Genomic DNA, 26612 nt, shown 5'->3' with positions numbered 1-26612 from the left:
ATTCTTTGTCTTCTGGAAAAATGAATATGTATGATTGTGTTGGATAAATATTCTGTATTTTGGAATTAATCTTTGTAGCTCTCTGAGGTACACTTGGTAGTAGGAGAGGCTGCCCGGGCTCGTGAATAAAGATTTTCTTTGCTTAAGCTTTTCCACTGGAGTGGCCTGATTCATTTTACAGGTGAATTTCCACCACAAGAGGTCAACGGAGAATGGCCAGATTAGTTAAGAGATAAACTGTCAGAAAGGCTACGGTAACTCAGATAACTAACTGTACCTATTGTAGTGAACAGAAAGAATAGGATCTCGGAACGTACAACTTGTCGAACCTTGAGGCGGATGGGCTACAACAGCAGAAGACCATGTCGGGCACTATGTTAGGACCATAGTGTTCCTAATAAAGTGCTCGCTCGGTGAGTGCTTGTTAGAGCATCAGACCAACCAGACCCAGCAGCTTTGATTTAACCAATGACGTAAATTTGGGGCAGGATTATATTTTGGGTATTTTCTGAGTATTCAGGTAAAGCTCTTTTAAAACAATGTTAGTCTAATTTTTGTAGTTCCTTTTTATGAGGCTAGTGGCGTAGAATTTACACACTTCAGCTTCTAGTTTTTCCCTAAAATCCATGGCAAATATTCATTAACAAAGCATTCTGAAATCTAGAACAAATGAACATATCAAGGTGCATTATCCAAAAAGCAAGCTTGCAAAATAAGCTTAGACTTGTTTGACAAGCACACTTGTTAATGTGTTGTAAAGCTTGCCTATATTATATTTTACCATACAGCCTGAGCCAATAAATGTCTAATAAAATTTAAAAAGTGAAAGACAAAGTAAAACAGAAGCAGTCAAAACAAAAATTGCTGAATGCAAATTAAAACTAATGCCTATGTAAGGTAAACTACTATAAAACAGGTCTTACTGCACTTTGAACCAAATAACCACTTAACTCCAATCCAATCCCAAAATTGTAAACAGTCCACTGAAAGGCAATATTAATGATATGGCTTCTTTTCCATTCATTTCAACCAGTTCTAACTATGCTCGGTTTAAAATCAAGAATAAAAATCCTGCATGTTTCCACCAAAAATCAAAGTAGAAAATGCAAAAAACATAAACAAAACAAAAAAGTGTAATGTATGAGGCACCAGGTTGAGGCATGAAGATGGGAGGCACATCAAATCAAGAGCAACCAGTTTGCCATGCTTTCCATATTCCACACAAACAAAGCATGTACTAACCTGAATATCAGTGTCTTTGACTGGCTCTAGAGGCTCAAATGTAGTGGCTGCACTGAGGCTCTCCAGACGTTGGGAGATATGGAAGATGTCCAGACCCCGAGAGCCCAAGAGGATGGAGCTGAAGAGGACAATACAAGCAGTAAGCAGCGTGCTGACTCAAATACCTTCAAAATAAGGGAGAATTGAAGATGCACTCCGTAATTTTTCTTCATTAAAGTTTTACTTCTAAAGCAAGAAAAAGTAATTAAAAAAACATGGTTAAAATCAAGACCACTCAGAGGTCTCCAGAGGACTCCAATCATATAAGTCATGTTATAAAAACTGTTTAAATCTATATGGATAGGGTCCCCTCATTGGGGAATGCCACGCTAGGAACACGTGACCAGCCGAATACTACTTGCTCTCTGTAACTGCTGTGTTATTGCAAACTCATGTTAAGTAAAATTAATCATGGGTGGCTGACTGTGAATTGTGAATTTCTACAGCAGCATCAGTAACTGAAAACTATTGTGTTTGAATGATGCTGTATCAATGCCCCTAGGTGTCAGTGTCCAAGTCCAGTGGTGCGTTCAAGTCATATTGAAAGGATCGTATTTACAAGTTGAGTGTACATGAATGCCACCAAGAAGTCTTACTGAATTTTCTTTGAGCCCAGACTTTCTGAGCGGAAGCTAATTGTTATTGGTAATACATTAGTTTGAATTGAGGATTTTGACTGTGAAGTTTAGTTTGTGTGCAGTTTTCGTACTGTTATGGAAGAATCATGATAAAAAAATTGACTCATTTAGCTGGTTTATGCAGCCATAAGTGTTTGCAAGAAAACTACATTTCCCATCATCATATGTGGCTGCACTACTTTGATAAAATAGATAGATAAACCATTAATTACACACCTAATGCATTGCTTCGCTCTTCATTTTGTTGCATTGGTGCTAAAAATGTTTCCTGTCTTCACTTGTAAGTGGAAAAAGAGAGATAGAAATATGAAATTGCAAAATGGGTCCATTCTTTCCAACTAAAATCATTTGAACGCACATCACATCATACTTACGATTTCTGACCTCATAAGTCCGAACTTCCCAGAAGGACTTGAACGCACCACAAGACCACATAAACCAAAAATTACTGAATGCACCTTGAAAGTAATGCCCAACTGCATGGTCAACAACAACAAAATCTCCACTGCAACAACACACAGAGACATGGAGACACAAGGGGTTGACATATAAAAACGTACGCTTTTACATCAGCTGTGTCTTGAGAGGTTCTTGTGAGAGTGCGGGAACGTAGTCGCTCTCCTGCCTGCTGGATCTCCTGTAGGTTTCGCTCGACATGGGGCAACTCAGACACTGCCTCTGTCTCTGCTGCAAGCTGTTCGGCTTGCTGCAGGAGTTCCCCAAAGCCCTCAGCATCCATGTCCAGCAACCTGTTCCACCTGACAGCAACACAGGAGTGGCGTGTTATTTTACATGGTGCAGCGCACATCATTTGTGTTCAGTATGTCCTTCCCTACCACAGTCACCATAGTTTCCACCAGACTTCCATAATGACTATTGGTTTTGTTAGTGCAATAAATTCTTCACTGTTTTCAACAAAACAAAACAACAAAAAAAAACTAAAATAACAGGATTAAAAAAGCATCTCACACTGTTTGAAGATCCTACATTAAGTTAATATTATTTGGCAATAGTAACAATAATTGTAGTGACTATGGTATTTTGGCAGAAAAATACAATTATCACGATAATTGGGATGACAGAAAATTATGACATGGAGAAAGCCCATGAAAAACGTATTTATGCGCTGTATAACGACTTAAATCATTATCGACAGTTTCATTCATATAATATTGAATACGGTGACGGTACTAAATGTGAAGAATATCAAGACTGTTTTGCTTGTGAGTCCATAGAACTGAATGTGACATGCTAACAAGCTAATATGACATGAGGTGCTGTGGGCAAACGCGTCCCGAACAGACACTTGTCAAATGCAGCAACAATTAAGTATCTATTAACTAGTTATTAGTAAGCGCACATGTGACAACTCACCTCGCTGAATGTGAGTCCTTACAGCAGCTGTGAGATGATGGATTCCAGTTAGCCGCTATGCTAAACACATTCTCCTCGTGAACTCCCGGGTTCCACTCAGAGCGAGCGCTCATTGGTTCAAAGCGGTCTTCCCAGAGGCGCTCGGGCGTCCAGAGAACTTTATTCAAATATTTATTATATGAGTTCAAAGATCAGAGAGAGTTCACTACTGAGCACATCAGGTCAGACAGAATTTCCGTAAGATCACTGGAAAACACATTAGTTAGTAATGGAATACTAATTAGCCGAATACTGCGCAGTATGTACACTGCATGCTATTTTTAAACAGAACGCATTATGCAATGATAAACGTTCAAATCAGTAGTTACATTGCAGTGTGCACTGTTGCAAACTGCATATTGACACATTTTGTAATTTTTTTTAAATTTAATTTTGACTTAATGAAATTAACTTAGAAGTGCTAAAAAAAAAAAAAATTTAGAAGCCTACAACTTATAAACTGATAGTTTCTGAAACTTTTGGGATCACAAAATGTATTATATTCATCTACTAGTTTCCATAGGATGAGGGTCTTCTATTTTCTTTGACAATGTCTTTGGGGTCAAAAAGGTTGCGAACCACTGCACTGCAGAAATAGTAAATATGGTAGTATGCCATCTCAAACATTGACTCAGCATTAACAAATAAGGAGGCTACCATAGTGGTAATGTACAATGTATGTGTAAAATACATTTAAAGTAGGGTACAAAGGGGCTAATGGCCCCCAGGGGTAAAAGGCACATTAGATTTTCTCTCAAAACACTAAATGCAACAAACTACCACAGCACTTTTCTAAACACCTGTTTGTCACTATGCACTACAAAATATTCCTGATCTAGCCTACGAGATCATTGCATGAAATGTTTAAAGGTTGATTTGAAGGCAATTTGATCCAATTAGTTGCAAATGTAGGTCAAAAATCCCTAAATCTTTTAAAAACTATTAAGTTGATAAAAATCAACTGTCCAATAAGCAAAAGGGTAGTATTTGGGGTTAAAATTAGTTATTTTGAAGAAGCATCACCTGTTACTCAGAACAAGCATCTTGCTGCCTTAAAATGATTTGCATTGGTTAAGTTGTGCCCTATAACTATTGCTCCTTACTACACAATATCTACTAACCCCCTGGGGGCCCTTTACTCCACTTTTCAAACACTGAATTTCAATCAAAACAATCCAATTTCTTTTCAAAATGTTACTCCATCAGTATTTAATAAAAAAAAACTACCCCCCCCCCCCAAATCTTAAATACACTGCAACCAGAGTTGTATTGTGCCTTTAGCCCCATTGTACCCTACTATGGTAGAAAGTACCATGTGGTAATGTCCAATGTACAGGTCAAAGACAGTACTATGGTAGCATGATTAACAGGTTTATTTCTTGAATAAAACTTTAGACTTCATTGTGTAGGTCTAGTAATTGCTCTACACGTCAGGAACAGCAGACAGTGAAGGACACGAAAGTTGAAATGAAGATACACAGCAAGAACTGCTGACACTTTGTATTGTAGACATTACAGATTGTAGAAAAACAGCAAGTGTCAATTATAAAGAACAAACATGTGATAATCTTTTGCAACAATACAAATCAGTGCATTTCCTCTTTAGCCTGGTCACAAAGACATATGCAACATGAAACAGTCAAGATTTAACAACTGAAGGTCACTTATTTCGTAAAAAACAACATTCATGCTATGCATAACAAAGATCACTTTTAATTCACATTGTTGTAGCAAACGTAGAGGCAACCTCATTGACAGCAGCTGGAGTCGCAGGAATTGCCCTTACATATGCAGCCAGAAGCACACTTGCTGCAACCAGATGGGCAGCAGGAACAGCAACCTACGGCAGGGAAGGAAAACAAATGAGTTTAATACTGATCATAGACAGGGTCTCAATCGGACAGACAAAACAAATGATGCGCAAAGCCAAACGAGTCCACATACTCTTCTTGCAGGTTGTACACGCACAATTAGTGCACTTGCAGGTGGCACCGCAGTTGCAAGTTCCAGCTACAAGAGAGCAATGAGAGAAATTTATAGTAGAGGGAAAAAAATAAATAAATAAAAATGTCAGCATGTTTGTAGTTACTTCATTCCGAGCAGCCAAACTTGACCTAAATATAATTTTAAAATAGCCGAAAATTCTTACTCTTTGAGCAATCACAAGGATCCATTTTCCCTCAAATATCCTTTAGGTTCACGAAAGGTTCTTAGGAATATCTTCACTCAGTCTCTGAATGAGTTGATGTGGATGGTCGATAACCTACTGGAGACTCCGCGCGCACTGGTTTTATATAGCTCGGGGGAGTGCAAAAGACGAGTGCAAAGCCCTCCTCAGCCTGCACGCGGTGTGACTCATTAATGCAACTGGGTGCAAACTATCAAACAATCAGAAATTACCCCTCCCACCCTGCTACATCAATGTTTTGTTTATAAGATTATATAACTAACATTTCCACTTCACAGGCTCAATATTGATTCGTTTGTTTACTTGATTATATAATGAAGTGCATATTTGGTAAAAGCCAACGCCATAAAAGTAGCTTATTAAAACATTTCGCGTGTCTTAGCAGTAATGTTTTAGATCGATGTGAGGAAAGTAGAACAACCACATTAAATATTGAAGAAATAAAAAGTTTGTGAGAATAAATAGGTGTATTATTCAGCAGCTATAGGCAGGTGGACATCCCCAAGAATCTGAAGCACTTATTTGATTTAATAAAAGCTCTTTTTTCTGTCTTTCAATTCTAATCCCCTTCAATTGTTTGTCACCAGTTTGAAACTCTTTTGCACACGGCACTAAACTACTGTGCTGTTTGCTCCCCCTGTCTGCACTCGGCGAAGATGAGCGCGAGAACAGAGTAAATAAAAGACTTGTTTTGCACCCGTCCAGTACCTCACTCACTGTTGACCGGTGGCGTTTTTTCCACTATGCGTCACCCTGGTGAAAACACTAGAATGAAACACAACTGGTGTGACGAGTGCAGAGTGTCGGCATTTTAGGGATAAAGACAAATTCTCATAAATTATTAATTGGCATTCATTTGAACACGAATGTATATGCCTACTCAACAAGTGGACTTCTTGACAAGGTTAAACGTTAAAAAGTTTTTCTTTTCCTCATTAGTAACCTATATTTCCAAGCTTTTGTTTGATTCTCAAATTCAAAGAGAACAAAAGGAAACAAAAAGGATGCAAATTAATTTATAGTAAATGGGATCATTCACCCCAAAAAGAAAATTCTCATTTACTCACCCTCATGCCATCCAAGGTGTACAACTTTTTTCTCCTGCAGAACACAAACCGATTGTTTTGAAGAATATTTTAGCTCTGTAGGTCCACACAAAGCAAGGCAATAGTGACCAAAACTTTGAAGCTCCAAAAAGTACATAAAGACAGCATAAAAGTAGCCCATAATACTTAAGTGGTTTAATCCATGTCTTCCAAAGCAATCTGTTTTGGGTGTGAACAGACCAATATATAACTCCCTTTTCACTATAGATCTTGACATCAGCAGTCTGCTTGGTGATCATGATTTCAAGCTCGATTACACTTCCTAGCGCCATCTAGTGCTTTTTGCATGGGTGAAGCACTAGGAAGTGTATTCGAGCTTGAAATCATGATTGTGCCTAGAGACTGCAATGATAAGATGTACAGTGATAAAAGGAGTTACATTTTGGTCTGTTCTCACCCCAAACCAATAAGATTGCTTTAAAAGACATGGATTAAACCACTGGAGTCTTATAGATTACCTTTATGTTTCCTTTATGTGCTTTTTGGAGCTTCAAAGTTCTTGCAATCATTCACGAGGCATTGTATGGACCTACAGAGCTGAGATATTCTTCTAAAAATCTTTGTGTTCTGCAGAAGAAAGAAAATCATAAACATCTGATAAAACATTTTACATTTTTTGGGTGAATTGTTCCTTTAAATTTAATTGACAGCAAGTGTGGCATATTGTTGAATATCACAATAATTAAATAAATAATTTCGACGCCTCCTATGTTTATAAAAAAAATAAATAAATAATAATAAAAAAAGAAGAAGCAAAAATAGACTGGGGCAAGTCTATAAATGTTAAAATACTATTGAAAAAAGTATGGCCTAAAAAAGTAAACATTATGCACGTTAACATGATTTTAGTGTGACAAAATTAGGGAATTACAGGTGTTACTGTGTTTACCAGAGAACGTCTCGGTTACGTACGTAACCTTGGTTCCCTGAGATGAAGGGAACGAGACACTGCGTTTATTAGTGCATATGGGGAGTGCCTTCTTACACGACCTAGTTGAACCTCTCTACAATAGTGCCAATATTCTAATATTGGCTATGGTGTTTCAGCCCTGCCTGTTTTGGCGCAAAACTGTCCGCTATAAATACAGGTGCACAAACACCATTTCCTCAGAATATCTGACTGAGAACAAGGAGCGCATCTTTCGTGCCTCAAGAACTCTGAGTCTTGTAGTGTGCCTAGCGTTCACAATGTCTCGTTCCCTTCGTCTCAGGGAACCGAGGTTACGTATGTAACCAAGACGTTCCCTTACGACTTGGTACACTTGACATTGCGTTTATTAACACATATGGGGAACAGAATCTACACAGCATTACCTCCCAGAAAGAAAGCACGAAGCCGCAGTCTCGTGGGACGGCAACCGACATGAGTATGCTGCATTGCGTCAGCTCCCAGTGGGGCTTGTGACTTCGAGTACCAGGGGGACAGTGAGTATTCCCCACTAAGGCAAATAGATAGATTTCTGCTTTGCCGAATATTTCCCAAATCCTTAATACAGTTTGAGGATGAAGTCTCCATTCGCCTGGTATCACCCCTTGGCATGACAATAGGTCCGCACCATAATTCAGGCGGCCTGGGACATATGTCGCTCTCAGGGAGATGAGATGACGCTCGCTCCATAGGAGGAGGCGACACGTCAGTCTCAACAGTGGCGGTGAATGAATTCCGCCTTGGCGGTTTATATATGCCACAACTGTCATGTTGTCTGAGCGAACCAAGACATGACAGTTCGCTATTTCTGACTGAAAAGCCTTTAAGGCTAGAAATACAGCCGATAGCTCTAAGCAGTTGATGTGCCACGCTTTCTTCGCCCCTGTCCAGGTGCCTAAAGTCGGGCGTCCATCGCACACCACCCCCCAACCTGTGTTGGAAGCATCCATAGTCACCACTTTCTGCCTGACAACTTGCCCCAGCATGACACCTCACTGGTAAAATGCAGGAGCTGTCCATGGTGCTAAAGCAGCTATACAGCGGCGGGATATAGTGATGCGCATGCGCCCTTGGCGCCTAGCATGGATGCTGCCTCCATAAATCCCAGTGCTTTCTGAAACAGCTTCAGTGGAAGTTTTCTCCCCAGTTTGAACTGAGACAGACACTGTAGAATGGCGTGAACACGCTCGCTTATGAGATGCTCGCTCCTGCTCGTGGAGTCGAGGCGGACTCCCAAAAAGGAGATTTGTTGGCTGGGGGACAGCATGCTCTTCGCCCGGTTCACATTGAGGCCCAAGCTGTTTAGATGCTGAAGCAGTTAGTCTCTGTGCTGGAATAACGGAGCCTCTGATTGTGCCAGTAACAGCCAATCGTCGAGGTAGTTCAAGATATGCATGCTGCTCAGTCTCAGAGGGTCGAGAACCGCATCGATGCACTTTGTGAATGTGCGAGGAGCCAGAGACAGTCCGAAGGGCAGGACTTTGAATTGATACGCTGTTCCCTCGAAAGCAAATCTCAAAAACATCCTGTGATGTTGTACAATTTGGATATGAAAGTACGCATCCTTCAGACCTATCGATGCAAACCAATCGTGTGGGCGTACATGTGATAAGATCTGTTTCTGAGTAATCATTTTGAACGGGCACTTTGTGAGTACGCAAATTTAATGTCTCAGAAACAGGATTGGCCGAAGCCCGCCATCTTTCTTTGGGACAAGAAAATAACGGCTATAAAACCCTTTTTGGTCTTGACAATTTGGCACAGTCATTATCACGCTTTTCACGAGGAGATTGTGTATTTCGGCTCGTAACACTGGCGCGTCTTCGAACAAAACCGTGGAAGACAGAATGCCGTTGAAACGGGGTGGCCGGAGTGCAAATTGGATCATATAACCACGTTTGATCGTTTTTTGCACCCATTCTGAAATACCAATTAGGGCTTGCCACGCATCCGCGTAACGGGACAGAGGGCAATTTGGTTTGTTTACCGTATGATATAATGTGTCACTCACTATAGGGAAGCAGCTGCGCATAATGTGTGTGCTTTGAAGAGGAAAAGGGCTCTTTATTGAGAATGTGTGAGCATCTCGTTCATTTGCAACGAATGCTGTATTCTTTTTTGTACTTGTTGCATTTTTTATTGCATTTATTTGAGTGCAAGACACAGGAACAACATTTTAAACAATATTGTGAACAACAATATGTGGGGAGATGGGGAACAGTGTTTTGTATCTCCAAACGAGCCTGCTTTGGAGCGGACCCGAAGAGAACCGCGAGCTCTGCTTTCCACTTCAAAGGGTTGTGCCCATCAGGAGCGCTTTTGCTGTGCGTGCTGATACACAGGTGCCGGTGAGGCAGCAGGTATGGGGCTTTTATGTTTGGGCATAAAGTGTCTCATAGCCTGTGACTGCTGCTAAGTCGCGACGTAACGCTCAGCAAACTGGATACACTGGAGCATCCAACAGAGTGGCTTTTTCCTTATCACTCATTTCTGTGAGGTTCAGCCATATATGTCGATCCAGAACTGCCAGGTTGCCCATGGACTTGCCGATGTCCTGCGCAGTGACTTTTGTGGCATGCAGCGCCAAGTCTGTAGCAGTGCAGATCTCTTTGAATGTCTCTGGATCGAAGCTATGCTTGTCCATTTGCTTGAGGAGCTTGGCTTGAAATACCTGGAGCATATGGGGAGTGCCTTCTTACACGACCTAGTTGAAACCTCTCTACAATAACGCCAATATTCTAACATTGGCTATGGTGTGTGAGCCCCGCCTGTTTTGGCGCATTGCGTGGAGTGCTGATCCAGCTTGTCCTGCCGCTGAGTAAGCTTTTCGCACCAGTGCAGACATTTGTCGACATGGTTTGGAAGGATGTATAGGGAGTGATTTCCATGGCCTGTTACTCACTGGGCAGAGGTGTGCCGCTACCGCCTCCTCCACATGGGGTAGTTGGGCATAACCGTTTTCTTCCCAGTGATCCACATTAGAAAGGATGGCATCACTGCACGACCGCGCCGAGAAGGGTGCGTTCCAGGACTTGGACAGTTCGTTATGAACTTCGGGAAAGAATGGGGCGTTTCTCGCCCTCGCTGGGGGGTGGGGCGGCAGCACCATCCACTGACCACTCACATGATGCAGCGAGAGACATGACATCATCATTATTATCCCCAGCATCAGAACCGCTGAACGAGACAAGGCCGCCCGCTCTTTCAGAAGGCCGGAGATCATCTCGCACATAGTGTATCGGAAAACGCGCTTCGTAGAGATTGAGGGGCTCGTGGAGTGTGTGCCGCCATGATGACCACCTCAAAGTCATCCTGCTTGACCTCGCGGCCCTGCTGTGCCTCCTCGTGTGAATCCTCGCGTATCACAGAAGAGGCGGGTGGGAGGGTGCGTGAGGCTGAATCATCCCTCAGAATGAAGGTGATTCGCAAGCGAAGTGTCTTGAGACTCATGCCCTCACAGTGAGGACAGTCTGTCTGCATGAGAGCTGTCTCTGCGTGGGTGCGGCCCAGACAGTAAATGCAGCTCTCATGCTGATCTGATGGCAGGATGTGCCTCTGGCACAAGGAACACTTACAGAACAACATCTACAGTTTCGCGCCAAAACAGGCGGGGCTCAAACACCATAGCCAATGTTAGAATATTGGCGTTATTGTAGAGAGGTTTCAACTAGGTCGTGTAAGAAGGCACTCCCCATATGCGTTAATAAACGCAATGTCAAGTATACTGTGTCGTAAGGGAACAGGGTTTACCACCATATTTATATTACGACAAAGCTGTAATGTTGGATATGAAGTAATACACAGATAAGGTTAATAGACAATTTTTTTCACACTGCAATCACGTTAACACATAATGTTTACGTATTGTGGCAATACTTTGAGTTTCCTTCCATTGTAAGTGCCTTACTATAACCACGACTTTATTATTATTATTATTATTATTATTATTATTTATATAAATCATTAGTCATTTTTACCGTCAGCCGTTCACTTCAGTAATGGTTCTTCAGTAATCAGGACTTCTGTGCTTGCTCATTGCTCACCACAAAACAATCCTCTTCCAGTTATCAGTCTTTCCAGCTAGGTAACAGCTTGAACACACCAACTGGCAGGGAACAAACCAGTGATTGCGGTAAGACACTGCATTTTTAGAATAGCATTTATTGCAGTTAAGGAAATATCCCAAAGTGATTTTTTTTCTTAATCATCTGCAAACACTGTATAAAGTGGTTCTGCACTTTTTCCATTCAGCTAAGCAGAGTTAGCACGCCCTGCCAGCTCATAGAGAATACATTTAGTTTTCTGTAGCATCTCAGGCTAACACATTTCCTCAGTAGTATTAAGTATACATTGCTTCTTTTGGAATCGAAAAGGCGTCGTATAGACACTCTGTAAAATCAGAAATGCACCGTAAATCTTTATTTTGTTAAAAACGAGGCGAGCAGAAGTGTAAACCGAAAGGATTAGCAGAATAGCATGCCAGCAAAGGTGGCTTGATAATGCCGTAACAAGCCCCCCATTGTTGCTAGGCAACGATTCCCTAGCGGGCGAGAAGCACAGTAAGCTGTTTATTCGATTACCCAGACAGAAGCGGTGGTTAGAGGGGCTATAGACAGCACTGCTAAACCCTACATACAGTCAGCTGGTCTAAATCTATTGATCTATTGATATGTAGTTGATAACTGCCTTGTGTTTTTCTAATAGCCTCTTAAAAGACTGAAAGGATCTCTAGTATGTTTTGTGAATGCTCACCAAGTCATTGCTGTAACATTTATGTTTGTGGTGTTTTCACAGGTTGTCATTCAGAAACATAACAGACCAGCCCTTGCTGTTGAGCTGTGTCACTATGTTAGTGCCGATCTTCACCCTTAAACTGAACCATAAGATTAATCCTCGAATGGTTGCTGTCGGAAAGTATGATGGGATTCATCCATGCCTCACTGCAGCCACACAAGCAGGGAAGGTATATTAATTCAAAACAGTGTCATTGTTGAAGTTGCATTCTTGGTCACTACTCAGACAGTTTTTGCCATTTATTTTTTCAGCTGGCAATGTTTTATGCTCAGCTTGACAGGACAGCCTGATCTTTAGTGCCTTGTTTGTTGTATTTTATTAAAATATTAGGGACTTTCCTCGCCCAAAATAAAAAAATAAAAAAAAAAAAAAAATTCCCATGTGGGGAAATTTTTAGGATAGAAATCATGAGCATAGTATACAGCAGCCTATATAAAATAATGTCTTTTAAATAAATATATTTTTCATGTTAAATACTGTACATCCCCAAAAATATTACAAATATTTATTTGGCCACCTAAAATCAATTAATAGCCTAATTCTCTCTCTCCTGCTTGCACGCAAACACTGCATGGGTGTGTTTGGAATAAATGTCAACTTTTGCGGGCGGCATGATTTTTTATTTTTTTCAACATTGTTTTTTTTTAACTAAGGGTTTGCTGCTGATGTTCTACTAAAATTAGAAGCCTCTTTGGTCTTTGGTTTCATGAAAAATGTATCAGAAAAAAATTAACCGGTTATTAACCCGTTACCAGCATTTAAAAATACTGTTTTCATTCTGGAACAATTAAAAGGGATTTCGTTCTTGCTTTCAGTTACGTTCTGCAAAAAAAAAAAAAAAAGAAAAATGTGTTTGTTTTCAGTTTTTGTTTTCGTTCCTTGAACTTTGAACTGTTTTTTTCTAACCTGTTTTTCCCCCAATAATTGTATCTCAACAATTTAATCTCATGTTCCACAGTCAGATAGTGTTCATGAGAGCAGGACTGATTTGATGTGCTGTTTTTGTTGCTAAGTTGTTGATATTTTTTGTGCAATATAGCAATTGAAATCTTGTTGACACATTTAGCAAGGCCTTTTAGATGATTAAATCATTTTAGATAAAAAAAACTCACTATTTTTAAACAACAAAGGGGTAATTATTTTATTTAAGGGGTAATATAATATTAAACACATATGGTGCATTAATGAAGTATCCTCTACAGAAGAAGACCTATTTATCCGTTGTGTTTTTTCACATATTAATATCCACTTCTAAATCCATCCAGGTGTTTATCCATAACCCTCACACTCGAGGTCAGAGGCCAGTGGCCCACCGGCTGAGTCAAAGTACCCAGGACTCTGATATATCACTCCTCAATATCAACCAGGCAGTCAGTTGCCTTACGGCTGGTACTCTGGGACCCAACACCACAGGACACACACTGCTCGTGGGCTCTCAAACCAACCTGCTGGCATATGATGTGCATGACAACGCTGATATTTTCTACAAGGAGGTAAGACTGGGTTGTCTTACAGTATATGCATGAAAGCTCTGACATGTTTTTTTTTTTTTTTTTTTTTTTAATCTTTAAGACCTTTATTCATACGAGAATTTTAAAGGGTACAAGGTTTAGTATGTCATAGACATCAGAGATCAGTGGAAAGTTTATTTATGAATGGGTCTCCTTCAGATGAGACTGAAATGTTTGTCTAATGCTTTTTTACATAACAGGTGACCGACGGGGCCAATGCCATTGTCCTCGGAAAACTAGGAGATAACCAGTCCCCCCTCGCCATCATTGGAGGAAACTGCGCTCTGCAAGGCTTTGACTATGAGGGAAATGACCAGTTCTGGACAGTAAGATCATTTAGTTCTATTGGTTTGCTGCATTCAGATTTAATAATGAAAAGACAAAAAGGTTTTTATGTATGACTTCATTTTTTTAAAGGTCACAGGAGATAATGTACGATCACTTGTGCTCTGCGACTTTACTGGAGATGGCAAAAATGAGGTTTGGTGAAGAATTGTACTTTTCATGTCCACTTCATAATAACCGAAATTATAAAATTAATTTGTCAGTTATTATAATAATATATATACATATTTTTTTATCCACCTCATATTCTATTTTTCCTGATGCAGCTTCTTGTTGGGTCAGAGGACTTTGATATCAGGGTGTTCAGAGAAGATGAACTAGTGACCGAGATGGCAGAAAATGAGGTATGAGGTATGACAATAACAGAACTGTTTAATAGTTAGGCAGGGAAAGTTTTGGGGGGCCAAATTCATTCTTATCTATGCAGTTTCTGTTACTCTCAGACAGTCACATCACTTTGTCACATGCATGGAAGCAGATTTGGTTATGCATTGGCTAATGGAACAGTTGGAGTATATGACCGCACTGCCCGCTACTGGAGGATCAAGGTAGTACAATCGAAAATGAATCAATTCATCCTCTGAGAACATGATTACTCATCATTATTAATAAGTTTAAAACAGGGCTATTCATGTTCCTCTCTTCTTACTTTGTTCTCTTTTTCTCACAGTCTAAAAACCACGCCATGAGCATCCATGCCTTTGATCTTAATGCCGATGGTGTTGTAGAACTAATAACTGGGTGGTCCAATGGAAAGGTGAGTGTACAGTGCCCCTTGAAAGTATTGGACACTTTAGCCACATATAGAAGTGTATGAATGTATTTACACTATGTAACAGAAAATCAAACCAAGTGTCATTTATTTTAAAGAAATGTAGCACAAACACACTTTTCCAGCTAAACAGTTCATAAAAAGAAGTTAATATATATGTTGTTCAAAATTAAGACAAAAAGTACATACTTTGCACACTTTCTGGTTGTCAAATTTTGTGGAACATGTTCATAGTTGATGTGATGAATTGCACCTGTGGTTAGTCTGTGTGATCTTGAGGGGAACTGATTTCATACATCCACTAAAAATGACCTTGAGGGCTGTTGGGTATAAGTACTTGAAAAGGGGCTTATAAAGGTGAAGTTATTTCTGAGAAAAGGTCTAGCATCATTTATTGCAGATCCCAATTGTTTTGATATTTTGTATCTAATGTAATGACTAATGTTTGACATGACTAATGACATTTTTAAGTGTGAAATCAAGTGTTTAAAAATGTTTTGGGGCAACTGGATGTAGTAGCAATGACAATCAAAGATTACTGGTAAAATTTCCATAAGCATATTCCCTGTGATTCCATGTCTAGATTGATGCACGCAGTGATCGCACAGGTGAGGTGATCTTCAAGGATAACTTCTCCTCCTCTGTGGCTGGCGTGGTGGAGGGAGACTATCGCATGGATGGACAGATCCAGCTAATTTGCACCTCTGTGGAGGGAGAAGGTGATATGAAGAGGTTTTTTTTTGTAAATTCATGACTATTGTCTTTCATAATTGGCTCATAATATTATGTGTATCGTCTCACAGTGCGTGGCTACCTGCCTGCCAGCAAGGAGATGAAGGGAAACCTGATGGACGCAAGTGTGGAACAAGACCTGATCAGGGAGCTGAGCCAACGAAAACAAAACCTGTTGCTGGAATTACGAAACTATGAGGAAAAAGACAAGGTTGTATATGGAGATGTAACACAGTGCCACACTTTTGCAGTTGTTGATGCTTTTGGATGTCATTGGATGACCATTAATATTTGTTTGACACAGGCTGCTCCTAGTGTCTCGGAGGGGGAGGCTAAGATGGGTGTAATTCCAGCCAACACACAGCTCCAGACAGCCTTGTCTGTGCGAAGAGCCACAGAGAGCCAGAGAGCACATATAGAGCTCAACATCTCCACCCCAAACGGTATAAACCTTAGAAAATTACAACTGATTCAGTAGTACAGGCTTTCTCAGTCCATTTCTTAAAAATGACAGTCTGGTATAAGCATATGCATTACCATTGCCTCTGTTTATGTAGCATTTAATAAAGTTGTTAAAAATAGTCTTGACAAAGTCTTCAGACTGGCTGTCTCATACTGTAGTATCATCACATTATTTGTGCTGTCCTCCTTCAGAAACAATCATTAGAGCTGTGCTGATATTTGCTGAAGGAATTTTTGAAGGCGAGAGTCACGTGGTTCACCCTAGTGCTCAAAACCTCTCTGGCTGTGTCCGTGTCCCCATCATTCCTCCAAAAGACATTCCAGTGGACCTTCACATCAAAGCTTTTGTGGGAGGGAAGACAAGGTACACATCTGCAGAATATCATCATAACTATTGCAAAACATTTTATTTTTTTTTATTTTTTTGAGGATTAATTTGACAGAATGTCTCTGGAGAAAGACTTAGAAAAATGATGGTTATTAAAGGAATGTTCTGGGTTTAATACAAGTTAAGCTCAATCAAAAGCATTTGTGGCATAATGTTGATTGCCACAAAAATTAATTTCGACTCATTCCTCCTTTTCCTTTAAAAAAAAAGCTAAAATCACTTTCATTGTAAGTGCCTCACTTACTCTGAAAAGGAGGAACAACTCTAAATACATTTTTGTGGTAATCAGAATTATGTCGCAAATGATGTCGATTAAGCTTAACTTGTATTGAACCCAGAACATTCCTTTAAAGGGATAGTTCACCCAAAAATGAAAATTTTCTCATAATTTACTCACCCTCTTGCCATCCCAGATGTGTATAACTTCTGCAGAACACAAACAAAGAAGAATATCTCAGAGCTGTAGATCCACACAATGCAAGTGAATGGTGACCAAAATTTTGAAGCTCCAAAAAGCACTTAAGTTGTCATGGACAAGCAGTAGTAGAGTGGAAGAATTTCGAATCAATGGTCATGAGTATTTTCTCTCTTCTTCCCCTTATTCCGCAGTACACAGTTTCATGTGTTTGAGATTACACGTCAGCTGCCTCGCTTCTCCATGTATGACCTTAATGTTGACCCCTCGGCTGCTCAACCCACTGGAAGAGTCACATTCAGCATCAATGACAGGCCTCAGAGGGTAAAACAACACAAATACATACACAATTACGTTTGTAATTACTACCACGTGATGCGAATGATTCACCCTCTCGTCACAATACTACAGTACATAAACAAAAAGACATGCATAAAGCAGCGCCTTCTATGTCTGCAGGTGGTCATGTGGCTAAACCAAACCTTTCTGCTACCCGAGGGCATTGATAGTCCAGACATCACTTTCACTGCACAGCGTAGTGGAGGTCTCTTAAGGATCAACATGCAACCCAGTGGAGAGGTGCTTCCATTACTGTGCATCCAGAAAGTATTCACAGCGCTTCACTTTTTCCACATTTTGTTATGTTACAGCCTTATTCCAAAATGGATTAAATTCATTATTTTCCTCAAAATTCTACAAACAATACCCCATAATGACAACATGAAAGAAGTTTGTTTGAAATCTTTGCAAATTTATTAAAAATAAAAAAACGGAAAAAAATCACATGTACGTAAGTATTCACAGACTTTGCCATGACACTCAAAATTGAGCTCAGGTGCATCCTGTTTCCACTGATCATCCTTGAGATGTTTCTACAACTTGATTGGAGTCCACCTGTGGTAAATTCAGTTGATTGGACATGATTTGGAAAGGCACACACCTGTCTATATAAGGTCCCACAGTTAACAGTGCATGTCAAAGCACAAACCAAGCCATGAAGTCCAAGGAATTGTCTGTAGACCTCCGAGACAGGATTGTATCGAGGCACAGATCTGGGGAAGGGTACAGAAAAATGTCTGCAGCATTGAAGGTCCCAATGAGCACAGTGGCCTCCATCCATAAATGGAAGAAGTTTGGAACCACCAGGACTCTTCCTAGAGCTGGCCGCCCGGCCAAACTGAGCAGTCGGGGGAGAAGGGCCTTAGTCAGGGAGGTGACCAAGAACCCGATGGTCACTCTGACAGAGCTCCAGCGTTTCTCTGTGGAGAGAGGAGAAACTTCCAGAAGAACAACCATCTCTGCAGCACTCCACCAATCAGGCCTGTATGGTAGAGTGGCCAGACGGAAGCCACTCCTCAGTAAAAGGCACATGACAGCTCGCCTGGAGTTTGCCAAAAGGTACCTGAAGGACTCTCAGACCATGAGAAACAAAATTCTCTGGTCTGATGAAACAAAGATTGAACTCTTTGGCCTGATTGGCAAGCGTCATGTCCGGAGGAAACCAGGCACCGCTCATCACTTGGCAAATACCATCCCTACAGTAAAGCATGGCGGTGGCAGCATCATGCTGTGGGGATGTTTTTCAGCAGCAGGAACTGGGAGACTAGTCAGGATTGAGGGAAAGATGAATGCAGCAATGTACAGAGACATCCTTGATGAAAACCTGCTCCAGAGTGCTCTGGACCTCAGACTGGGGCGAAGGTTCATCTTCCAACAGGACAACGACCCTAAGCTCAGAGCCAAGATAACAAAGGAGTGGCTACAGGACAACTCTGTGAATGTCCTTGAGTGGCCCAGCCAGAGCCCAGACTTGAACCCGACTGAACATCTCTGGAGAGATCTGAAAATGGCTGTGCACAACACTCCCCATCCAACCTGATGGAGCTTGAGAGGTCCTGCAAAGAAGAATGGGAGAAACTGCCCAAAAATAGGTGTGCCAAGCTTGTAGCATCATACTCAAAAAGACTTGAGGCTGTAATTGGTGCCAAAGGTGCTTCAACAAAGTATTGAGCAAAGGCTGTGAATACTTGTGTACATGTGTGTGGTTTTTTTTTTTTTTTTTTTAATAAATTTGCAAAGATTTCATACAAACTTCTTTCACGTTGTCATTATGGGATATTGTTTGTAGAATTTGAGGAAAATAATGAATTTAATCAATTTTGGAATAAGGCTGTAACATAACAAAATGTGGAAAAAGTGAAGCGCTGTGAATACTTTCCGTATGCACTGTATGTGCACATGCACGTGTGTTTATTTTCAGAGATAATATTAAGTTATTTTAGAGCTACCTGTTGCTCTTTTCTTTTTGTCAAGAATTAACATTCTTTATACATTCATAAAAAAAATCTCTAACTTTGTTCTGTCTCATTAGATCACACTGAGCACAAATGACATTGATCTAGCTGGAGATCTGGTCCAGTCGCTTGCCTCTTTTCTGGCCATAGAAGATTTACAAGCTGATGCAGATTTTCCCGCCTACTTCAAAGAGCTGCGAGCCACTCTCACTGAGGTTAGCAATAAAAGCATCGCCAATAGATTCATTATAAAATCTGAAAATGGTCACATTATCTTTTATAGCACATCTATTCATTGTATATAACCTTCCATGTTTGTCTTAGGTGGATGAGTTTCATTCTGTGCATCAAAAGCTTACAGCAGCAATGGCAGATCATTCCAACTACATAAGAAATATGCTTGTGCAGGCAGAAGATGCCAGACTCATGGGTGATTGGTTAGTATCTTGTTATGATTAATCAGTCCAGACCTCTCTCTTTCTCTTAACACACAAGTACTTACCTAAATGATATTGTTTTTTCTAGGAGAACCATGAAGAAGCGTTACATTGAGCTGTACGACCTCAACAGAGATTTGATAAACGAATATAAAATCAGGTCCAATAATCACAATGCCCTCCTTGCATGCCTAAAATCAGTTAACCAAGCCATCCAAAGAGCAGGGAGATTAAGAGGTGGGTGAATTATAATGAGAGTGAATCTAGTGATCTATCCATGGCCATCAATGGAATAGATGTATTGGTGTATTACATGGTCTTCTTTTTTTTTTTTTTTTTTTTCTTTTTTTTTTTGCATTTAATTGTTAAAATTAGTCATAATTAATTTGCAATATTTTCTTGTCTCTCAGTGGGAAAGCCAAAAAATCAGGTCATCACTGCCTGTCGGGATGCCATCAAGAACAACAACATAAATGCTCTTTTCAAGATCATGAAAGCAGGGACTGCATCGTCCTGAGGAATCTATGTTCTGAGCCTAAATTACCTTCAAGCAGAGAAGTCTGCAAGATCAGCTGAGACAATGCCCCTGGGGGAGACTCCAAAAAACTGGCAGAGAAAGAGACAGAGTCCAGTAGTCTGTTGGGAAATGGAAAAGCCTGCATGAAGGGATGTTTTTAATCCCTACCTCATATTGGCAGAAGTTTTGCGTAGAGGAATAACTAAGTGGGTCTCTCGACAACTGTATGTCTTAAGTGATAGCCCAATTTTTTTTTTGCATTTTTTTTTTTTTGTCTACAAAGGAAATGTGTGTAAATTCACTGATATCAACTGTATATGAGCAAGATCTTGGATTTAATTAAATTATTATATAATATGTGTCTGTATTCATGCCTCCCTTTGACGGTGAACATAGCATATTACTGCAGCTCTTTCTTCCATTATGAGCTTCCATAGACGAGAATAGCAAAGGTCAGTGAGCACATGTGATGCATTAGTACAAGGGATATGAGTCCACTGAATTCGTAATTGACTTGCGCGTTCTCGCTCCAGGCGCTCGGGAGTCTCAGTTGCTGCGCTGGCATCTGGCGCGAGACGCATCCACCGATCTCCATGCTGTCACGTGACAGAAGAAAAAAAAATATTCTTTAACATTTGCATCTAAAAACAATCTCTAGCGCTTGTAAGCTGTAACTGATGTTCAAGTAAACGCAAAATGGCTAATATTTAACGGAAACGCAATGAATTCAGTAGCGTAGCGCTTTTGAACAAGTCTGCGAGGGTTGGAAGTTTTTCCATGCACGCAGAACCCTGAGCGTACAGCAACTTTAATAGTGGAAGCAGATGTTTAGAACTGGCTTTAACGGTGTCATGCTATCGGGGTATGCTTTCATCTGGGTAAGTCTTGTAGTTGTTTTGATTGAGACAGTTAGAAATTATTTAAAGACAGAATGGAATCGGCAAACTTTGTAAAAGACCACCTATAGCAAGTTGGTTAGACACCAAAATGTACATTAGTCCAGACAAACTCGAGAATGAATTCAGTCGAAAACAAAATCCATCGCACTTTTTTATGTTACATACTCCACTGTTGGCTCCAGGGTGTAAGGTATAGTTTGCATATGGACATGTCTGCACAAGGCAGGGTCTAGTGACATTTTAAAAGGTAAATATATATGTCTGCAGTGCTGCATCTTCCATTTAGATAAACGTAATTACTGTAGACTCGAGTCTACATTACTTAAGTTTGCATAATGGAAGATGGATGTCCAGCAGGAACCGCATGTAGCATTGTTAGACAGCATTTTTGTTGTTTTGTTGGCTCCTTTTAAAATCTACTGGCAGAGGAGTTGGAAAAGCAACTGTCGTGATCACCTATATGTGGTTTATTTCAATGGATAATACACAATAGTAAGTCTCAACAGGTGGAGATTTTTCTTTCTTCCTTTTTTTCTTTCAGTTTTTAACTTTGAAGCAGGGGCGGACTGGCCATCGGGAGAACCGGGACTTGTCCCGGTGGGCCGACTCTCCCCCCCCAACCCCTCCCCCCAATCAACAGTCTTCGGTTTTTATTTCAAATCCAGGGCCGATTTCTCTTCCCAGTCCTCCCCTGCTTTGTGCCAGAAGTGATTTTTTTATTTCATAAGCTTGTCGTAAATCTCAGTTGGGGATACTGTCATAAATTGTTTGTTAATCATATTTCATAGAGGTATGCGGTCCTGACTGTTCTTGGAGCGTAACTTTGGACAAGTAATATCCTGTGTCTCTCGTTCTTTGATGATATCCTGGATGTACTGTGGTAAGGAGCATGTGAGGTCTTTCACATTTCTTATACAATAGGAAATTGATTTTAAGGTTCCATCACAAAAAGGTGAAGTCTTGTCAGTTGATTTTTTGGGCTTTTCAAACTTGTTCACAATTTAGACCCAAGGTAATTTTTTATCCCTGGGTTAATTTAATCCTGTGTTAAAGAAGTACTTGTCCATGTTTCACACTGTTTATACTTTACCCTGAACATGGGCGGTGCTGAGGAGGGGCTTGCAGGTGCTTCAGCCTCCCAAAGAAAGTCCATAGCACCCCCATAGCACACCCAACAATTTTTTGTTAGCTTATCCATAAAGATGAGAAACATTTTCCCTGATCGTTTTTCAACGATCTTGTCCTGTGTAGGCTACCGTATTTCTGTGAGCTGTTTAGAATCAAATTCAGTCTGTGAATCCCTTGGACACCTCATGCATGGAAACATTAGGAGTGGTTTGGTTTCTTACTCACTTATACAATGGAATAACCGAAACAGAGCAAATAGAGCACGGGATGAATTGGATATTTACATACAATAAATTGAAACTCAACCTGCGAATGCGTCCAGTTGTTTTTTTTATGTTCAAGACATACTTGTGCAGCTTTTGTAAAACACAAGGTAAACATTTTCCAAAGAAAAGAGTATCAAAATATTAATAGTGCATGAAAGCACTTAAAGTACTAAAAAGTATCTTAGCATGGTTTTTGGACAAGTAGGCCTACATTTGAGTTACTATATAAATACCGTGATTGCCATCTGATTCCATCACTGTACCATGGTACTGCAATAGCAGGCAAATTTTGAGAAACTTTCAACTAGTGCTGTCTTGTTAGTCTTTTAGATATGCTTAACCCATACATTAATGCTACACAATGGTACTTAAGAATATGTACAAATGCTGCTCCCAAAGTCACCAGAATTAAACGCCTTAGTTCTGCTTTTACAACAACAACAAAATAAAAAATTCTCCCGGGGGAGCCTGCCTGTGGACCCCCTAGACAATAATGGTTCACTATTTTCTTTATGCGGGACATTTTCCTCTGGAAATGTGTTAGCTGTTATACTGAGTGACAGACAGGTAGTAGAGTAGCGATTTCTAGTCACAGCGTGCAAACAGATATTAAAATTGCGTGTCCGTGCCTATTTATTGATCATAACTCAGCTCCCCGTCAATGATCTGGCATCCCCATAGCACCAACAACCAAAGTTCTCTGGCACTGTCCCTAAACCTGAATTAGTAATTCACACTGTATACCTTTGGCCATGCAGTTAAGGCAGTTCTAACCATGCTCTGGAGCAAGGCTTCATAAACCAGGGTTTAAATTGGTGCTAACCCCTTTTTAAAATTACAAGTATGAAAATGCCTGGTCCAGCATTAAGCGTAGTGTGAAATGTCTTATTTTATTCTTAGGAGAAAATGTACAAAAGAAATTGCACAACTGATCATGCAAAAATTAATGATGGCATCTTGAAAATTGCTTTAGTTTAAGCAAGTGCTGTTTATTTAATTCATTTTGTACTTTTACTTAGAAGAACCCCTAATGGCTGTGAAGAAATCCAAATAACTGCTGGGTTGGAAAAAAGACAAACTAGTGAAACCTGTGACAGCATGAGGAGGATCTATATAAAGGGAGATGTACTTTGCTCCTTGATTCTGTTGATACTGCTCTGTCTGCTGTTCTATGCCCACCAAAGACTGACACCTGTATGCACGACTTTGCACATTGAACAGGGGTCCACCAGCTCCAGAACCCTCCTTGGAGGAGCATCAATGGGACAACAAACAAATCCAGTACCTTCTAAACCTCAAGATATACCCACATGCAAGTCTGAGGTTCAGATTAAGCCTAAGGCCCAAGGACAATCAAAGTCAAAATCTCAGAGTAAATTTAAAACAAGGACTAAAGCAAAGTCTAAATTAAAGCAAAAGGATGAATCTCACCAGGCCTCAGCAACATCCGGTCTCCTACCTACACATGCACCATTTGACTTTGAGGACTACCTTCGAAAGAAAGACCAGCGACACTTCAAGCTATTTATTGATCAACCAGACAAATGTTCTGGACCAGAAAGTGCACCCTACATGCTTATTGCCATTAAATCAGTTGCAATAGACTTTGATAAACGACAAGTGGTTCGACGCACCTGGGGACGAGAGGGTGTGTTCCAGAAAGGAGTGAATGTCAGGAGAGTTTTTCTTCTTGGCGTGCCCCAGAATCAAACAGCGCTCCCACTATGGGACAAGCTGTTGGCTTATGAGAGCCAAACTTATCGTGACATCCTCCTGTGGGACTTTGAAGACACTTTCTTTAACCTGACACTAAAAGAAATCCACTTCCTGCAGTGGGTCAATGTGAGCTGCTCCAAAGCAAAGTTCATTTTTAAGGGTGACGCAGATGTGTACGTGAACGTTGACAACATCCTGGAGATGCTTGATGGCAAAGACATTGATAAGGATCTTTTTGTTGGAGACATCATTGTCCATGCGAAACCGATTCACAGACGCAACAGTAAATACTTTGTTCCTGAGTTTATTTATGGCCAAGGGATCTACCCTTCATATGCAGGCGGAGGGGGCTTTGTCATGTCGGTACATACTGCATTGAGGCTGCACCTTGCCTGCAAAGAGGTGGAACTGTTCCCCATTGATGATGTCTTTCTGGGAATGTGTCTCCTGAGGATTGGCCTTCAGCCGACTCGCCATGAGGGCTTCCGCACCTTTGGGATTGTGAAACCGTCTGCCGCACCCCACCTGCAGGTCTTTGACCCCTGCTTCTACAGAGAACTAATGGTGGTTCACAGTTTGACAGTCCCACAGATCTGGCTCATGTGGAACCTCCTGCATGACCCTAACCTTCACTGTCATAGCAGTCAAGGTCACAGGAGTTTTCCATTTAAGTGGAGCAACAAGGTCCCCAAGAATATAAAGAACCAGGCAAAAGGGGAGCTTAGTAACAAAGATTATGAAATGAAAGTGTTTGTGGAACATTGACTCCTTCAAATCAAAATGACTGTACTGTGAAAATAAAACGAAAAAGACCTAAAAAAAAAAACAAACAAAAAAACAAAACAACTAATGTTATGGTAAATGTGTTCTTATGCATTGAAAGATACTAAATACAACTACATGTCCTTTTCTACAGAGTAAGATAAGTGTCACTATTCATCACACAGAGTACACTTTTTTTTTTTTCTCTTTTGTTTTATTAATGTGCTACATCGTTTTAGATCATCTGCTGTTTTTTGTATTCAAATTGAACTGAATTTCAGAAAACTATGCTTTACTTCTGAATGTAGACTGCTGTGAATATGAACATACTACGCTTTGAGCTGGTCTTGAAAAGAGAATACAAAAAAAAAAAGAAGAAAAAAAAAGACAATAGTAAAGACAACTCCATTTTTTCCTCAATATTTATTACATCCATTCTTTGATTATTTTATGTTGAACACACTGTAACAGTTTTAATGCACAAAATGCAGATTTTGCAAATTTTGCTAAAATGCTTTCAGTAGATTCAGTGAGGAAAACCTAAAAATCCAATGGTCACAGCATTTTTGCACCATTTCTGAGCTTTTTATGAACATACTGCATATCAGATCATTCCAATCTACAATCCATCGGTGCTATGGTTATTGCTTAAAAAACAAAAATAAACAAACAAACAAAAATAATTGTCTGATAATGTCAATCTTCTGTGTGCATGTTCTTTAATCTACAGAAGAAAAAATATATGAGATACAAAACACCACGTTGCAATAAATTTAGATACACACTTTTTTTTAATTGAGGGTAAGTCAAATTTCCAGAAATGGGTTAACTGTAATGAATCCACAAAAAAATAATTACTTTGGAGGATGGGGGAAATACATACAATATAGAGGAATACAATACATAGCAACAATATGCGCATTACACTGTATGGAGGTTGTCCATTTCTAAATACAACCCCCATGACAATCAATCATTCATTCATTACGATGCAAAAATAGGAGAAAGTCTGAAAATGGAACAATTCGGCCAAAACCCATTTGATGAAAGCATTCACTTGCTCCTGGCATTAAAAAAGAACCACCTGAGATTGGGCAGGCAATCAGCCCATCAGACCGAACTCCCCCACAGTAACATTCCCTAAATGACACTAGAACAGTGGTTGTGTTGCTCTTTATTAACAATGGACAATTTCTTAATTGTGGTTCCCATTGTGCATCTAGACTAGATCTTTAGCCCTGAACAGTTAAAATATGTGTTAATTTTGTTTTGTTTTTTAAAGATCTAACCATATTTACTTGACCTTAAAGTAATTAAAGTCGAACTTCATAGAGATTCAACAAAGTACTAGTTGTATTTCTCTAGAAATACCACAAACACTGTGTGAAGCTCAAATCATGGAGGGCCACCTGCATGTTCGACGCAATAGCTCTGAATCCATAAAATCCAAATTTCATGTAACGATCAATAAAAAAACATAGCCACTAAGCATGACTTTATTGACTGCCATTATAAAACAGCTCATAACTTTATTTTTGTACATAAAAGGCAGAGTTAAATCATCAATTAAATGATGATTTAATGATGATAAGTTAAATTTTGAACATCCAGTAAACAAGC

The 26612-nt window shown here is 40.0% G+C and overlaps 3 protein-coding genes across 11 annotated transcripts in view; 2 read left to right on the top strand and 1 right to left on the bottom strand.

Moving 5' to 3' along the window:
* LOC127417390 (nuclear pore complex protein Nup93) overlaps window positions 1–3426 on the bottom strand; it is a 45663-nt gene extending 42237 nt beyond the window's left edge. Inside the window, exons 1-3 of one of the 2 annotated variants that reach the window (XM_051657412.1) lie at window positions 3294–3426; window positions 2488–2677; window positions 1243–1360 (exon numbers count right to left, since the gene is read on the bottom strand). In XM_051657412.1, coding sequence (XP_051513372.1) covers window positions 1243–1360; window positions 2488–2654 — 285 coding nt within the window. In that variant the 5' untranslated portion in view covers window positions 2655–2677; window positions 3294–3426. Of the gene's footprint in view, window positions 1–1242; window positions 1361–2479; window positions 2678–3293 lie in introns of both variants that reach the window. The other variant, XM_051657411.1, reaches the window with a different exon arrangement.
* On the top strand, window positions 1276–20541 carry LOC127417391 (Bardet-Biedl syndrome 2 protein homolog). Of its 6 annotated transcripts, XM_051657418.1 has the most exons (18): window positions 11564–11686; window positions 12349–12517; window positions 13614–13841; window positions 14060–14185; window positions 14277–14339; window positions 14471–14548; window positions 14648–14752; window positions 14875–14961; window positions 15560–15695; window positions 15780–15919; window positions 16013–16151; window positions 16363–16534; window positions 17168–17297; window positions 17433–17552; window positions 19345–19482; window positions 19592–19704; window positions 19793–19941; window positions 20115–20541. In XM_051657418.1, the coding sequence occupies exons 2-18, from the start codon at window positions 12401–12403 to the stop codon at window positions 20219–20221; spliced, it is 2148 nt and encodes a 715-aa protein (XP_051513378.1). In that variant the 5' UTR covers window positions 11564–11686; window positions 12349–12400; the 3' UTR covers window positions 20222–20541. The 6 variants fall into 6 exon arrangements, with proteins under 6 accessions (XP_051513374.1, XP_051513376.1, XP_051513373.1 ...); XM_051657414.1 differs by lacking the exon at window positions 11564–11686 and adding an exon at window positions 1276–1381 and having other exon boundaries at window positions 15780–16151; XM_051657416.1 differs by lacking the exon at window positions 11564–11686 and adding an exon at window positions 10911–10972 and having other exon boundaries at window positions 15780–16151.
* Window positions 20542–20790: 249 nt separating this feature from the next.
* On the top strand, window positions 20791–24997 carry LOC127417395 (UDP-GlcNAc:betaGal beta-1,3-N-acetylglucosaminyltransferase 9-like). Of its 3 annotated transcripts, none has more exons than XM_051657423.1 (3): window positions 20791–21099; window positions 21909–22000; window positions 23537–24997. In XM_051657423.1, the coding sequence occupies exon 3, from the start codon at window positions 23613–23615 to the stop codon at window positions 24993–24995; it is 1383 nt and encodes a 460-aa protein (XP_051513383.1). In that variant the 5' UTR covers window positions 20791–21099; window positions 21909–22000; window positions 23537–23612; the 3' UTR covers window positions 24996–24997. The 3 variants fall into 3 exon arrangements, with proteins under 3 accessions (XP_051513383.1, XP_051513382.1, XP_051513384.1); XM_051657422.1 differs by having other exon boundaries at window positions 23534–24997; XM_051657424.1 differs by having other exon boundaries at window positions 20791–22000; window positions 23534–24997.
* Window positions 24998–26612: the final 1615 nt, after the last annotated feature.

This window comes from Myxocyprinus asiaticus, chromosome 26 (assembly GCF_019703515.2).
Source record: "Myxocyprinus asiaticus isolate MX2 ecotype Aquarium Trade chromosome 26, UBuf_Myxa_2, whole genome shotgun sequence".
Lineage (NCBI taxonomy): Eukaryota > Metazoa > Chordata > Actinopteri > Cypriniformes > Catostomidae > Myxocyprinus > Myxocyprinus asiaticus.
Note: the sequence above shows the minus strand (reverse complement) of the source record. Positions and strands in the feature narration are given on the sequence as shown.

Coding starts and splice junctions, on each gene's coding strand:
- LOC127417391 (XM_051657414.1), top strand. CDS start 12,401: ATGTTAGTGCCGATCTTCACCCTTAAACTGAACCATAAGATTAATCCT. Junction 13,842..14,059: donor CTGATATTTTCTACAAGGAG/GTAAGACTGGGT, acceptor TTTACATAACAG/GTGACCGACGGGGCCAATGC. Junction 14,753..14,874: donor CCCGCTACTGGAGGATCAAG/GTAGTACAATCG, acceptor TTTTTCTCACAG/TCTAAAAACCACGCCATGAG.
- LOC127417395 (XM_051657423.1), top strand. CDS start 23,613: ATGAGGAGGATCTATATAAAGGGAGATGTACTTTGCTCCTTGATTCTG.